General features: G+C 44.0%; 1 protein-coding gene and 1 pseudogene across 4 annotated transcripts; both read left to right on the forward strand.

The window, feature by feature from the left end:
* Positions 1-3,020: 3,020 nt before the first annotated feature.
* On the forward strand, positions 3,021-5,793 carry LOC123999547 (fas-binding factor 1 homolog). Of its 4 annotated transcripts, XM_046305436.1 has the most exons (9): positions 3,021-3,566; positions 4,148-4,172; positions 4,273-4,314; positions 4,433-4,511; positions 4,640-4,694; positions 4,934-5,164; positions 5,302-5,337; positions 5,499-5,636; positions 5,738-5,793. In XM_046305436.1, the coding sequence occupies exons 1-8, from the start codon at positions 3,564-3,566 to the stop codon at positions 5,526-5,528; spliced, it is 501 nt and encodes a 166-aa protein (XP_046161392.1). In that variant the 5' UTR covers positions 3,021-3,563; the 3' UTR covers positions 5,529-5,636; positions 5,738-5,793. The 4 variants fall into 4 exon arrangements, with proteins under 4 accessions (XP_046161392.1, XP_046161393.1, XP_046161389.1 ...); XM_046305437.1 differs by lacking the exon at positions 5,302-5,337; XM_046305433.1 differs by lacking the exon at positions 5,738-5,793 and having other exon boundaries at positions 5,302-5,630.
* A 182-nt stretch (positions 5,794-5,975) lies between these two features.
* Positions 5,976-15,843, forward strand: LOC123999032 (annotated as a pseudogene).
* Positions 15,844-16,154: the final 311 nt, after the last annotated feature.

Genomic DNA, 16,154 nt, shown 5'->3' on the forward strand with positions numbered 1-16,154 from the left:
CATAATGCTCACACCACCATGCTTCACCGCAGGGATGGTGCCAGGTTTCCTCCAGACATGACGCTTGGCATTCACTTCATCAGACCAGAGAATCTTGTTTCTCATGGTCTGAGAGTCTTTAGGTGCCTTTCAGCAAATTCCAAGTGGGCTGTCATGTGCCTTTTACTGAGGAATGGCTTCCGTCTGGACACTCTACCATAAAGGCCTGATTGGTGGAGTGCTGCAGAGATGGTTATCCTTCTGGAAGTTTCTCCCATCTCCACAGAGGAACTCTCATGCTCTGTCAGAGTGACCATCGGGTATTTGATCACCTTCCTCACCAAGGCATTTTCTCCCGATTGCTCGGTTTGGCCGGGAGGCCAGTTCTAGGAATAGTCTTAGTGGTTTCAAACTTCTTCCATTTAAGAATGATGGAAGCCACTGTGTTCTTCGGGACCTTCAATGCTGCAGAATAATGTTTTGGTGCCCTTCCCCAGATCTGTGCTTTGACACAATCCTGTCTCGGACAATTCCTTCGACCACATGACTTGGTTTTTGCTGTGACATGCACTGTCAATTGTGAGACCTTTATATAGACAGGTGTGTCTATATAAAGTTGATGTTTTGATACAACTTGGCACTTCACTAGTAAGATATATAGAAAGGGAGGCAGACAGTCGGAATAGAGAGATGAATGTGATTGAAAGAAACAGAATTTTCAACGAGATATTTTCTGCTGTCTTTATTTGCTGGCTTTAGGCCTCTGTATTTTACTTAGTTGTGTTTTACTTAGTTGACATGGAAGTTATAGGTCTACTGCTGCGTTGGGTTATAGGCTATCTCTGAGTTCTATGCACTAATTTACCTAGCAGCCAGTGGACCACAGTGTATCAATTTGCCCATATTTTAACTTTTTGATTTTTAGCATTTTACTTCAGATTTGATGATTAACCACGTGAGAATGGGTTTGAATAAATAAAACGTTATTATTGAAATGAAACTGTTCCACAAAAATGCGCATATAAAAATCATCATAACTGTCACGCAGATCGGTAGAAATGGTAGGATAAATTGTAAGCTTCCCCAAACTTGAAACTCAGGAGCTGCCAATGGTCTTTACTATAACACCCATAAAAAATTATGAACGCGCAAGCACATGCACGCACACACAGGATGTCCCGTGAAAAAACGTGCCCACCTATGAAAATCAAAGGTCCGTCCAACGGATTAATTCTGGCAACGGCCCTGGTGTGCAGTCTAAAGAAACAGTGCATGCATTTATTTGCGACTTGTATCCTAGCCCATAGGCTTATATGTTTTGATAATGTTTGTATCACACCTAAAGTGTCCATATAACCCCTGAACAGGGTTGGAGAGTCCATAGCCTACAGAGCTTGGTGAAACTTGTATTCTTATAAACCCAGTCATTGCGCAATCTCATCTGAAAACATAGTTTTGACTGGCCACTAATTATGTTATATGTTTTAGGAAAACAGCTAACTTCCTGCATTTCAACACGTTTTGCCATGGGGCAGAGAGATCTGCAGTTTTCTAATGCTATTCTACACATCTTTTCATGAGTCTGAGAAAAATGTACAGTTAAGTTAATTTTCTGCTACTCTTCACATTTTGCCATGATGCTGAGAGAAAATGTTGCAGTTTTAAAGTGAAAATCTCACTTTTAAAAGTTCATATTCTGTAAACTCAAACCCAGATAATGTTGTTGACTCATTCTATACTCATATTGGTGACCAGAGCATGAATTTGAGAAAAAAACACCCCACCTCAAACAGACCATTTAAAAAATGCTTGCTATTTCCTCAGAGGATGATGTCATTCTCCTGAGGATACACTGGCCAATCAGCGGTCATTATTTAACTAGGCAAGTCAGTTGAGAACAAATTCTTATTTACAGTGACGGCCTAGGAACAGTGGGTTAACTGCCTTGTTCAGGGGAAGAATGACACATTTTTACCTTGTCAGCTCAGGGATTCAATCTAGCAACCTTTAAAAAAGCGAGACGGAAAAGCTGCTTTTAACATACTTAATTAACATTTTTTGTTTTAAATTATACATTTACATTTAAGTCATTTAGCAGACGCTCTTATCCAGAGCGACTTACAAATTGGTGCATTCACCTTATGACAAATTATAAATGAATGTTTGAAAATTGAGAAAGAGGAGTTTGACTGCTTTTTGTGCCCAAAGTCAACCTTTAATGTTAATGTCCTACATTTTACCATTGCTTATGACGTGTTCATATGCTACATGCGGGGTCCCAACTAAAAAAAATAAAACAATTTAAAGTAATTATTGACCTGTTCTGAATATTGGAGTCGCATCATGCAGCCTTAGAATGTATTAGAAATCCAAACATATAGCTTAAGATTTGTATCACAACTAAAGTTGCATAAATAATTAAGCATATAGGAGGACCTGTTTCCAATGATCACTTTGTTAACTGTGCTCAATACAGAATAACTGCATGTGCGCACTCCCTCTGAAACCGTTTTGGAAAAATATATTTTATATTTTATTCAGCTATATTCAATTCAATTGTATTCCTCTTACTATAAAATAATATAAAATAATGCCATAGGAATTATAAGCAAATCTTGTCCGCTAAATGAACTAGTGTCGCCTACAGTCATATTGCATAGCCAGATCAGGACCTAACATAAGGGCTTAAATCAACAATGGACTAAAGAAACAAATACCAAAAGATAGTTGTTGGGTGGAGTTTTCCTTTAATTCATCTGTTCGTGCCACTGAGATTTTGTTGAGTATAGTTTTTACAGTCCATCACCACCACTGACTGAATGATTAGCTTTGTAGACCCATTAACAATGTTGTTATATAATCATTTACTTCGCTTATGTACACCAATACTGACCTGCAATTAAACAAAAAGTATTTAGCTAGATAAAAGCAATATTTGTTATTCTATATCCTGCTATTCTGTACAATGATAACTCATATCTTGAAATGTTCTAACCTGAAACGCCACCTGGTGGTGACCAAACATAATGTTTACCAATAATTCACTGGTAAACAGGGAGTGTACGTTGAAAACAGAGGAACCTGCGGGTAAAAGCACATGGATTGGTATTATATGAACTTAAATTGGGGGATGGTTAGATTTACTCTAAATATCTAAGTTAGTATTCAGTCATTCAACCTGGTCAATCAGAGGGAGTATGTTTTGATTTTCTAGCTAACGTTAGCTACACAGTTAACGTTAAATGCCTTCATGATGAGACAACCGCCTTTCCATGTCATTTGAATGTAGCCTGTGCTGGTGGTAACGTTACAACACCAGGCTGAGTACACACTCAGCATTATTTGTCCGTTGTTTCCAAATGTTTAAAAAGGTAGCTAGTGACCAAATATACTAGCTAAGTTTGTGAACGAATAGCTACAGGCAGTAGCTTCTAGTCGTCTAGCCAAAGCAAATTTGCAGACTTGTTGGGATTTCCCTTCGCTGTGGTTACCATTAGTCACCTTGACGCTTTACGTTAGCTAGCTAGCTAACATTAGCTATTACATTTGCTCAGATATAACGCTGAGGCAGTAAGAGAAACATCATGGTAAGTATCGTATACTATCTACATCAAGATACGAGTATTTTATCACAAGTCTCCTAATACATTATTGGTCATTCTGCAAGATTAAACATCTTAAAATGTAATAGTGCTCAGTATAGGTTGTTGAGAGCTAGATAATTCCCCACAACAAGATTAGCTTCCAGTTAAGGTTTAGTTTATTCAAGTGACCCTAACCTGGGTGGGTATAATTTATTGAACGTTCTAACAGGAATATGTTCCAGAAACTTCGTAAATAACAAGGTTGCCAACAAAAACGCCTACAAAGTTGTATAGCGGCTGAATAAGATAACCCGGTAGGGAGTGGGCTATGTCATTAAGTTTTTCACTCATCACGTTTAATCCGAAAAATGTTTGTCCTCACTCTGGTAGCCTATGGACAAACATTAAGAATAAGCTATGTGGTGAGTTGATGCCTATTCGACAGCTAGTTAGCAAGGTGACTTTATCGTGCTACTTTGTATGCGTTGTTTGGCAATCTTGTACGAAGTTTTTGGAACAGATTCCTTTTGAAAAATTCCACAAATGAAACCCACCCCCTATCCTATGTGTTCTAATCGATACAGGCTAAACAGAAGAAAGGACAGAAGAGTAAGTCCCTCTGATGTTGTTATTTACCTATTTAAATCCTGCACAATACAACTTGAATGGAGCTCACAGATTCATTCAATATTATGTTTTTGTACTACAGGTTCAATTGATGATATGTTAGGAGACCTGTTGGGAGATGATGGTATTTGATTACATCCCTACAACAGATTTATGACAATTCAAAATGACAAATCATTAGTATAATATACTGCAAGTACACACTGTGTAGTGATGGTAAAGTTTTCCTGTTATTTGTACAGATTTCCCAGTGAAGGCCAAAGCTCCGGCCCGTGAAGCAGGCAGACTAGGACCTCCTCTACCATCACGCAGTGGAAAACAGTGAGTTAACTGGGACTGAAAAAATGTACTGCCAGATCAGAGAGTAGTCTCAACTCTTTCTTTCTTGACCATTTAGACAGAGTATACTGTCAGTCTGCTTGCTAATTCTATGCGTTTTGGTTCTCCAGCTCACTATTGGGCGACGACTTCTTCAGCAAACTGGCTGAGGAAGCTGAAAATGAGGTGAGCTGGCAGGTCATACATTAAGTATAGCAGGGAGACTGTTTACTGTTTTCCATATACATCTTTTATATTCACTTCCAATCCAGGGCTCTGATGTTTCTGAGGCTGATCCCACAGCCTTACTGGAGAGAATGAAGATAATGATGCCTTGTTCTAATGACGCCTCCCCAGGGAGTAAGACTCCAGGCTTTATGTGTGAACGTTCATAACCCAGCTGTGTCTTTTCTGTCCTTACATAGGACATAGATGATATGGACGCTGATCTCTTTGGATCAAAGAAAAAGCCCAGTACAGCCCCAGCTCAAAGTAAAGGCTCCGGCATTGGAGGACCTACGAAAAATCCTCCTAAATCAGGAAACAAGTTAAAAGGAGGAGGAATCTCAGATGAGCTACACATTGAGGAGAAGAAGCCAAGTTCTGCTCCTGCATTGACAGCACGTGGCTACAAGAGGTTCAGCTTCACTGGTGAGGTGACTGTCCTTTCTGGGTCTTTGGCTAGTCTGGCTACACCATTGGTTATCAATGACCCGGGCCACCAAATTAGTATTAATACAATGCAAATATACATAATTGTACATTATTTCTTCCTATTGCTGCATTGCTTCAGATGATGATATTCTTGCCCCAACAACAGACACAAAAGGTACCAAAGCTAACAGTTGGACCCATGTACAGACCACAAAATATCAGGTCAACTGTAAAATCCATTGGAGTGGCCCTAAGTGTAGATTTCTTAACACACCATAAAGCATATTAATATCAAAACAGAATCCCCAGCTCTGGTATCATATCTGTTGTCTACAGACTTTGATGACCCTTTGGCTGACCTGTTAGATGATCTACCCATAGAAGACAAAAATGAGCCAAAAATCATCAAAAAAGCTCCTCCAGAGAGATCAGTGCTGCCACCAGACTCTCCTATCATAAAGAAAAAAGAAACAGGTTGGTGAACCTTTTTGTGTGTTTTATTTGTGAATTTATACATTGTAACACACCCAAAAGAAGAGCGAGCCAGAATGTATCAAATGCATATATTTCTCCAGCTCCAGTTCCAAAGAAGCGGGACGAGCTTACGTTTGATGATGACGAGGATGACCTAATGGATGCATTGGGGTTTGGGGAGAGTCCCAAAGCGAGCCCTAAGAAGAATGAGACCGTGCTCATACCAAAGAACGAGAGGAAGGATCTCAAATGCCTCAGTCAACATCATCAGTTCCAACCAAGGCTATCACAAAACCTATGGACTATGATAAACCCAACAAAAAGTTAATTGGAAATGCACCCTCCCTGTTCCTCTGCAGCAGCAGTGAGCTCCCTCAAAGAGCATGCACCAGGCTAGATGAGATTCTGGGGCGTGGGACGTCCCCTCGCCTTCTGGAGCGCCCTCTAACAGGGGAGACAAAGGACCCTCCGTGGGAGCAGGAAAAGCAGAAGCATCATCAGGAGACCCCCACTACTAAAGGTAGCTAACACTCCATGTTTTTGTATTTAAAGTGTGATATGGTATTCTTGAATGAAATGAGAGTTGATGATTCCCTTTGTCAGACCCATTCCTAGAAGAAGAGCTGACGTTTGGTTCCTATCAACCTACACTGGTCACTACACCTGAGGGATGCCACTCATGCAGACAGTCGGTCAGGTAAGTCAGAGCTCTAGCAGAAGCCCTCCTCATAGGTTGTTTTGGTCAAAGCCTGGACCAACCAAGGTTGGGTCAATAAAAAGTCCATCATATTTAGATATAATCTGAGTTCCTGAAGATTATCTATGTAAATTAATGGACCAGAGTGTATGTCAAAGGAAATAGCCACCATCTAAGATTAGCCACTCCTTTTCAGATTCTCTACTGAGGACAACCGTGCCTCTTCTCCTGAGAAGAAACCCAAACCCATCACCCCCACCACGCTCACCCCTACCTTCCCCCGGCCTGCTGCAGACTGGCTGGGGCTCTCGCAGGTAGATGATGAGGAGAAGGAGGAGCCCCCGCCTGTACCAGAACCCTTGAAGACCCCCTCCTCTTCGTCAGTGGGAAGCAAACCCTCCTCGTCTGGCAACCTCATTCCACAGCCATCGACAGGGACTCCAAACACCTCCTTCAAATCCCCCAAACCAGTAGGACCCAGTGTAGAGGTCACTGCAAGCCGAAAGGACGAAGATGATTGGCTATCGCGGGCATTGAGCAGGAAGAAGACTCAATCATCCACACGGTCAGAGGAAAAGAGGACAACCCAGGAAGACTTTCTGGGGTTTGGAGACTAGGTGGATCTGGAGTCGTTTCTCAGGTAAGGCTATGACGGATGTCATAAGGTGAATGCACCAATTTGTAAGTCGCTTTGGATAAGAGCGTCTGCTAAATGACTTAAATGTAAATGTAAATGCTATAGGACTAGGGTACTCTACAGTGAAGGATGTGTCATACTACTACAGTTCTAGAGAAACCTCTACATTAGAAGCAACTGCTTACATCTCAGTATGTTGACATTGGTTGTCTGTTACTTCCTCAGCAAACGTGGTTCTTCACCAGCTTCCAGGTGGAAAGATGCATCCACCCCCAACAAGGAACCAGAGTATGATCAACCTTAATCTAAATAGCTGTGATGTATAATATCTACCACTGCAATATTGCTCCAATGTGCTATTTGAGTTCTGGTGCTTTTGGACATTGAGGTCAGGATTATGTTCCTTCTCTTCAAGAGATTCTCCTCTGACCAGGGAGCCCTCCCACAGACAGCTCAGCCCTACTGCTCATTCTACCCCAGTGAGAGAGGACCAGTTCAGGCCAGTTCAGGTATGTTACTCACTCCCATCTTAGAGGACCCAGCTAACCATGTCCCTTTTCCCTCTACGTTGTGCTATTCAACTTCTACCACACGGGAAGCATCTTTTATAACAAACATTTCGTTTTTCCAAGCCAAGTCCCTTTCTAGTCATTTGGCTGACCCAAAGACTACTAGAATGTCTACCCCTATCCCAATTGACCCTCCTGAGCAGATACAGGAAACCAATCACACATTCACTAGTGACCCAGCTGAGCCAATAGGGACAAAGAGTCATGCCCAGCCCCGACCAGCTCATTCCACTGCCGAAGAAACTATCAGGCAGAATTCGCACACAGACCACACCCCTCACTCACCAACACCTAAGACCCGTACTGAGCTTGTCTCACATCCACAACCCACAGTCCTGTCAAAGACACACATCAGCTCTCCACTCCCCACAGATACCAGTCGAGCAGTCCACTCATCTCTTCCACAATCCCCCACAATAGTCATCCAACATCCGCCCACCAAACCTCAACCTTTCTCTTCCTCTCAACTAGTCTCCCCCTTTCTATCCACAGCTGTGTCTGCTAGAGTAGGCTTCTATCCTGACCAGACCCCTCTCCCCTGCCAAACTCTGCTACCATTAGCTTCCCCCTGCCCCCGCAGTACCATCCACCAGCCCTGCAGGATCACAGGGAGCCAGGATGGCCAAGTCGAGCAGAGCTGCCCCCTAACTACCCTGCCCAGCCATGGCAGTCTGTCTGGCCCCATGCCCCATGCTATGATGCCTGGCTCAATGTGGTGTAGGTACTCTTAGGGAAACATAGGGATGGATAGCTTATGGACAGTAGTCATTTGAATAACTTTCTAACTGTATTCATATTTGTAATAGTTATGCCTCTAGTTTCTTATCAATCACTGGCATTGATGATGGGCAGATTGTCCTGATTGACATATTACTGTTCTTGGTTTCCCAGTGCCACAGCAAAGCCAGATGCAGAACACTGCACCTGCTGTCCAACCACGGGTATGTAGAGGCTTTTCTATATTTAATTTATATGCCCTGTTGTCATTATGGATGATTTGTTTGGAAACCATAAGTCACTTATTTCATTATTTAACTCTTCCTCTCTTTTAAACAGATGTCTCTTTCAGCCAACAGTTTGCAACAGCTCTTACTACAACAGCAGCAGGTAAAACAATTATCCAATCACAATGACCTTTTCAGTTGATGGAAACTCTGTGTTTTATCAGTTGTTCTCTTTTGAGAGTCTTCGTTAACTTTACTTTGGGATCCGTCTCTGACCGTAGTTGTTGTCCCAGCTGCTGGGGTTAGGGGGAGCTGTGGATGAAGCTGGGCTGCAGAGACAGAAGAGAGAGACTGAGAAGCAGAATGGACATCTAGCTTTACAGGCCCGCATCATCAAACTGGAGGGACAGGTATCTATCAACTGTCTTTTTGACAGTGCTCTTCCTCTTTCTGCCACTTCCATAAACATTCAGCTCTGAAAACTGCATCTTTTCTTCCAGGTGAGATCTCTACAGCAGGAGCTAGACCAGAACCAGATGTTGCTGGAGAGTGTTCAGCAGAGACACAAGCAGGACACTGCGCTCATGGAGAACACACACAGGTATGACAGGAGCCCGGAGACCTATAGAGGTCCTGCCACCACCACAGACTGAATCACTACCTCTTTACCCAAAAGAGTGTGTGTGCATCCACCAGGGCTCGTGTGAAGCTGCTTGACGATTCCGCGGCACAGCGAGTAGCACGGGCACGACAGGAATGCGAGGACCTAGCAGAGCGCCTAGCCACGGTCTCACATATAGCTGAACAGGAGTGTATGAAGCTGCAGGCACAGCACCAGCCCAGACTGCCCCAAACCCAGCAGGACAGAGACCGAGAGGTGGAGAGACTCAGAGACCTACAGAGGTAGGGGGCTGCAAGATACCACATTAGAGAACAAGAGATGCCTGTATTTTCTCCCTAAAGCCAGCTATGTTCACTGCTTGTGGATAAAATAATGTATGTTATCTTTATATTTCCATAATGTTCCTTAATTTTTATTTGCTCTGTCACGGTTTACTTCCTCTAGGAAGTATATTTTGGAGATGAAGAAAGAGCATGAGGATCAGGTCCAGAGGCTGAAGAGATTGAAGGATGAGGAGATTGATGCTGTGACCAGTGCCACATCACAAACCAGGTCACACATGCATTTCTACTCAATGCTCATTTTTAACCATACTCTGCTTAATCTCCGACTGTTGCATAAGAATTATACAGAGGACATGCTACATGTAACCAAACTTGTAACTTACTACAGTTGATATCATATAGTCTCTCTCATTCTGTGTATTGTTGTTGTAGGTCCCTGACAGTGGTGATTGAGCAGATGGAGCATTTCTCCCACAGGCTGGGAGACCTTTCGTGTCGGGTGGAGAGCACCCATGAGAACACTGCCCAGGGGCTGGAGCAGGGGGTACAGCAGAGAGACTAACAGCTCCGAGGTTTCATACAACTAAACAATGATTTTCATAATACAGTAGTCTATTTATTTTCCCTTCAGTCAGTGAGAATGACATTATGTGAAAGTCAGCTTGTCTACTCGTTTCAGTGATGCAAGACAGTCTGGGCCAGCAGCAGAGGGCCATGGCAGAAGAGGGAACAGGGCTCAAAGAAGTCATCGCCAAGATGGACACCCAGTTGGCTGAGCAGCAGAGGCAACTAGAGAAGGTCAGGAGTCAGGTTAGGTCTTTGTTGACTGTGCTTCTGTGACAGGTCATCATTGTAAATATGATTCTTAATTGACTTACTTGTATAAATAAAAATGTTGCCATGTCACTCTGGAAGAAAATGGGATTGTAAAGGAAAACGTGTCTTGAGTGACGTCATTTGAGGTTTTGTGTGTGGTTTTGTGTGTGTCAACACAGGGCTCCAGACTGACACAAGAGGCATGTGGCAGGGTCTACAGTCAATCACGGACTACAAGATGAAATCCAGCCCAGTCACGGACCAGGATGTCTTGCTCCCAGGCAGACTAAATAACTTTTTTGCCCGCTTTGAGGACAATACAGTGCCACTGACACGGCCTGCAACGGAAACATGCAGTCTCTCCTTCACTGCAGCCGAGGTGAGTAAGACATTTAAACGTGTTAACCCTCGCAAGGCTGCAGGCCCAGACGGCATCCCCAGCCGCGCCCTCCGAGCATGCGCAGACCAGCTGGCCGGTGTGTTTACGGACATATTCAATCAATCCCTATACCAGTCTGCTGTTCCCACATGCTTCAAGAGGGCCACCATTGTTCCTGTTCCCAAGAAAGCTAAGGTAACTGAGCTAAACGACTACCGCCCCGTAGCACTCACTTCCGTCATCATGAAGTGCTTTGAGAGACTAGTCAAGGACCATATCACCTCCACCCTACCTGACACCCTAGACCCACTCCAATTTGCTTACCGCCCAAATAGGTCCACAGACGATGCAATCTCAACCACACTGCACACTGCCCTAACCCACCTGGACAAGAGGAATACCGTTCATCGACTACAGCTCGGCATTCAACACCATAGTACCCTCCAAGCTCGTCATCAAGCTCGAGACCCTGGGTCTCGACCCCGCCCTGTGCAACTGGGTACTGGACTTCCTGACGGGCCGCCCCCAGGTGGTGAGGGTAGGCAACAACATCTCCTCCCCGCTGATCCTCAACACGGGGGCCCCACAAGGGTGCGTTCTGAGCCCCCTCCTGTACTCCCTGTTCACCCACGACTGCGTGGCCACGCACGCCTCCAACTCAATCATCAAGTTTGCGGACGACACAACAGTGGTAGGCTTGATTACCAACAACGACGAGACGGCCTACAGGGAGGAGGTGAGGGCCCTTGGAGTGTGGTGTCAGGAAAATAACCTCACACTCAACGTCAACAAAACTAAGGAGATGATTGTGGACTTCAGGAAACAGCAGAGGGAACACACCCCCCTATCCACATCGATGGAACAGTAGTGGAGAGGGTAGCTAGTTTTAAGTTCCTCGGCATACACATCACAGACAAACTGAATTGGTCCACTCACACTGACAGCGTCGTGAAGAAGGCGCTGCAGCGCCTATTCAACCTCAGGAGGCTGAAGAAATTCGGCTTGTCACCAAAAGCACTCACAAACTTCTACAGATGCACAATCGAGAGCATCCTGGCGGGCTGTATCACCGCCTGGTACGGCAACTGCTCCGCCCTCAACCGTAAGGCTCTCCAGAGGGTAGTGAGGACTGCACAACGCATCACCGGGGGCAAACTACCTGCCCACCAGGACACCTACACCACCCGTTGTTACAGGAAGGCCATAAAGATCATCAAGGACATCAACCACCCGAACCACTGCCTGTTCACCCCGCTATCATCCAGAAGGCGAGGTCAGTACAGGTGCATCAAAGCTGGGACCGAGAGACTGAAAAACAGCTTCTATCTCAAGGCCATCAGACTGTTAAATAGCCACCACTAACATTGAGTGGCTGCTGCCAACACACTGTCATTGACACTGACCCAACTCCAGCCATTTTAATAATGGGAATTGATGGAAATGATGTAAATATATCACTAGCCACTTTAAACAATGCTACCTTATATAATGTTACTTACCCTACATTATTCATCTCATATGCATATGTATATACTGTACTCTACAACATCGACTGCATCCTTATGTAACACATGTATCACTAGCCACTTTAACTATGCCACTTTGTTTACTTTGTCTACACACTCATCTCATATGTATATACTGTACTCGATACCATCTACTGTATGCTGCTCTGTACCATCACTCATTCATATATCCTTATGTACATGTTCCTTATCCCCTTACACTGTGTATAAGACAGTAGTTTTGGAATTGTTAGTTAGATTACTTGTTGGTTATCACTGCATTGTCGGAACTAGAAGCACAAGCATTTCGCTACACTCGCATTAACATCTGCTAACCATGTGTATGACAAATAAAATTTGATTTGATTTTTGATTTGACGTTTTCTGTTGGTGGCACCACCTTAAATCATTCAATGCTTTATCATATATGCAGTCACTTTAACTATACATCCATGTACATACTTCCTCAATTGGGCTGGCCAACCAGTGCTCCCGCACATTGGCTAACCGGGCTATCTGCATTGTCCCACCCACCAAACCCGTTTTAAGCTACTGCTACTCTATCATGTATGCAGTCACTTTAACCATATGTGCATACAACCTCAGCCTGACTAACCAGTGTCTGTATATAGCCTCGCTACTTTTATAGCCTTTCTTTACTTACCTATTATTCACCTAAGAGTTTTGCACTATTGGTTAGAGCCTGTAAGTAAGCATTTCACTAAGGTCTACAGTCGTGGCCAAAAGTTGAGAATGACACATGATTTTCCACGAAGTTTGCTGCTTGTGTCTAGATATTTTTGTCAGATGTTACTATGGAATACTGAAGAATAATTACAAGCATTTTATAAGCATCAAAGGCTTTTAAGTTGATGCAAAGAGTCAATATTTGCAGTGTTGAGCCTTTAAGACCTCTGCAATCCACCCTAGCATCCTGACTGATGGCAGCCTGTTCTTGGCTGGTTGGGAGAAGTTGCTCTCTGAGGATGTTTTGGTACCATTCTTTATTCATAGCTGTGTTCTTAGGCAAAATTGTGAGTGAGCCCACTCCCTTGGCTGAGAAGCAACCATGTTTGACAGATTAAGAACAATGATTCTAAGCACCAACCTCCTTTTGAAGCTTCCAGTCTTATTTGAACTCAATCGTCATGACAGTGATCTCCAGCCTTGTCCTCATCAACACTCACACCTGTTTTAACAAGAGAATCACTGACATGTCAGCTGGTCCCTTTGTGGCAGGGCTGAAATGCAGTGGAAATGTTTTTGGGGGATTCAGTTCATTTAAGGCAAAAAGGGACTTTAATTAATCTGACTTTTCATAACATTCTGGGGTATAGGCAAATTGCCATCGTACAAACTGAGGCAGCAGACATCGAAAATGAATGTCATTCTCAACTTTTGGCCATGACTGTACACCTTTATTCTGCGCATGTGATAACTAAGTGTAACAGACAGATGTTATTCAATAAGTTACATGTCTAAGCAGGATTCACATTTTTTATATGCAACCTAATCCAGTGAATGTCATGAATTGTTGGATCACAAGTCAAAATAGGGCTCCAGAATATAGACATGAATGTACCTTATATGCACCAATATTATGTAGGCGCTAATTCACCACCTGAGGAAATGGAAACCCTAAACACCTATTGCTAGAAGCATGCATTCATCTAACAGTAAAGGTAACATCCTAAAAAAAATTCACTTTGAGCTCAGTAATGATCATTAAGAAATGTGTTATACCTACAGAAAGCAGAGACCCCTCCATTTAACATAACTAGCTTGCTTCCAAAGTGATTTTCACCGCAAATGCATGAGGCTCGCTCATTACAGCATCCAGCACCATTGAAACAGGCAGGTAGAGTGGCACAGACATGAGGTTAATGCACTTCACTGTTGAACAACTTCATGGTTTTATCCACCCCAAAATTGAATGTTTTGATTGAGGTGACCAGGTAGAATGTGCAGCTCGCACCAGTGTCACCAATAAAATATGTACTTGTACAGCCAAATCAATATTATATTCACATGGTTGTTTTGAGTTGCATAGTTAGCGTTTCCTTCCATTTCTCCAGAATGTTAAATATGACGATTGTGTTGTAGGAGCGCTGGAGTGAATGCAGAGCAGGCTAAGGCCGACTCAGCGAGGCCTGGACGAGGAGAGACTCTTTAACTCAGCATTGAGGGCAAAAGTGAGACATACTGAGGGAGTGTTTCCCAACCCTGGTCCTCAAATACCCCCTACAGTACACCTGATTCAACTAATCATCAAGCCCTGAATGAGGTGTCAGGTTGGGGGTACTTGAGGACCAGGGTTGAGAAACACTGACTTAGACCCCTACTCCCCTCCATCTCTAGAGTGCCTTGGAGGAGCAGCAGCAGGTAATACAGTGCTGTGCAGAGGAAAGAAGGAAGCTGGCGGCTGAGTGGACCCAGTTCCACACCCAGGAGAAGCAGAGGCAGGATCGAGCAGAGCAGGAGGCCAGCCGGGCACTGGAGAGGGATGCCCAGAGGGCTCCATCAGCATGGCACAGGTACTGCAGACTAGGGGCTAGGGGCTAGGATAGGACAAGAGGCTTGTATGTCTAGCATTGTCATATGCAAAATGCCAGAGTTTTACCATGTTCAGGCAATGGAGTTCACCTAACCCAATTGTCATTACATTTCACTCACTTGATCTCAAGCAATTGAGATTTGCAGTTTTGAAACAGGCTTGTCTTCTGTAATCACCAAGAACAGGTGGACCTGAAGCTGCACGCCGGGGAGCTAAAGCAGCATGAGGCGGCTGTAGCACTGGAGAGGGAGGCTCTGGAGAGACAGAGGGAGGAACTGGACAGGGAAAAGGAGGCTGAGTGGTACAGGCCTGCAGCTGAAGACACGTGCCCAGGAGGTAGAGGCCTTCAGCAAGGTCTGGACCACAACCTTCTGTAGCTCAGTTGGTAGAGCATGGCGCTTGTAACGCCAGGGTAGTGGGTTCGTTCCCGGGCTAGAATGTATGCACACATGACTGTGTCTGCTAAATGGCATATATACTGTTAGCTAGCTATTGGGTTGACAGTAATGTATATAAATCATTGGTTGTTTTATGCGATAGTAGAGGTAGCACAATGTGACTGGGCGCCCTGCGTCGGTATTTGCAGCTGGCATCAGAAAAATATGAGGGGGAGAAGGCCCTACAGGAGTCCAGACAGGTGGAGACTGAGCATCCACTCCCAGATGGAGACCGAGACAGCAGGAGCAGCACCTCCATCAGGTCAATATTTTCAATACTGTAGACTTCAGACCATTGTTGGCAGTACCTCAAATGGCCTCCACCAAGGCTATTTGCCAGCCCCCACCCCTGTTCTCTAGTCTGGATTCTACAGAGCTCCAGGCCAGGTTGGCCCTGCTCAGGCACACAGCAGAGAAGGTAACTAATACATTAACCAAATCGAGTGCTTACATTACAATCAGTTTCAAGTTGGACAGTTTGAGCCAATTTCTGAGGGCCAAAGCAGTTTACAACAGAAGTCAGCTTTGAATATTACTGTTGATGGTCTAGTAAAGATGGAAGCAGATTAGTTTCAAATCTTTATTGTAGATAAATGTACTCGTTTTATCTTAGGATCGTGACTTTCTGCAGGACAAGCAGTTCTTCCTGGACACACTCAAGAAAGCACCTTACAATTCAGCCTTTCACACTGATTAACTGTGGGGCTTAGAGTCCTGTGACTTTCTGGTTTTAAGTACGCCATTAAAACATGACATTTTCTAATGTTTGCATTGAACTAGTTTCTTTTAGTCAGTCACTGATCATTCATTTGGTGAATTTCAGTTCTTGAGTCCGGTCCTTGGCACAACATCTTTGACCCCATTACCTAAAATGAAAAACATCTAGTAAGCCAAGGAAGGGCTCCAACAGGAAACTGTTACCTTATAAAACCAGAAAGTGAGTACATATGGATCTCCCATCAAGCCTCAGGGGTTTCTGTAAGTCAACACTGCTGTTCAGACAGGGATAACATGTTTCATCACAGGCTTGTTACCCTCTTCACATCTGCGCCACCATTACTCATACCATTTAAT

This window comes from Oncorhynchus gorbuscha, linkage group LG16 (assembly GCF_021184085.1).
Source record: "Oncorhynchus gorbuscha isolate QuinsamMale2020 ecotype Even-year linkage group LG16, OgorEven_v1.0, whole genome shotgun sequence".
NCBI classification, from domain to species: Eukaryota; Metazoa; Chordata; class Actinopteri; order Salmoniformes; family Salmonidae; genus Oncorhynchus; species Oncorhynchus gorbuscha.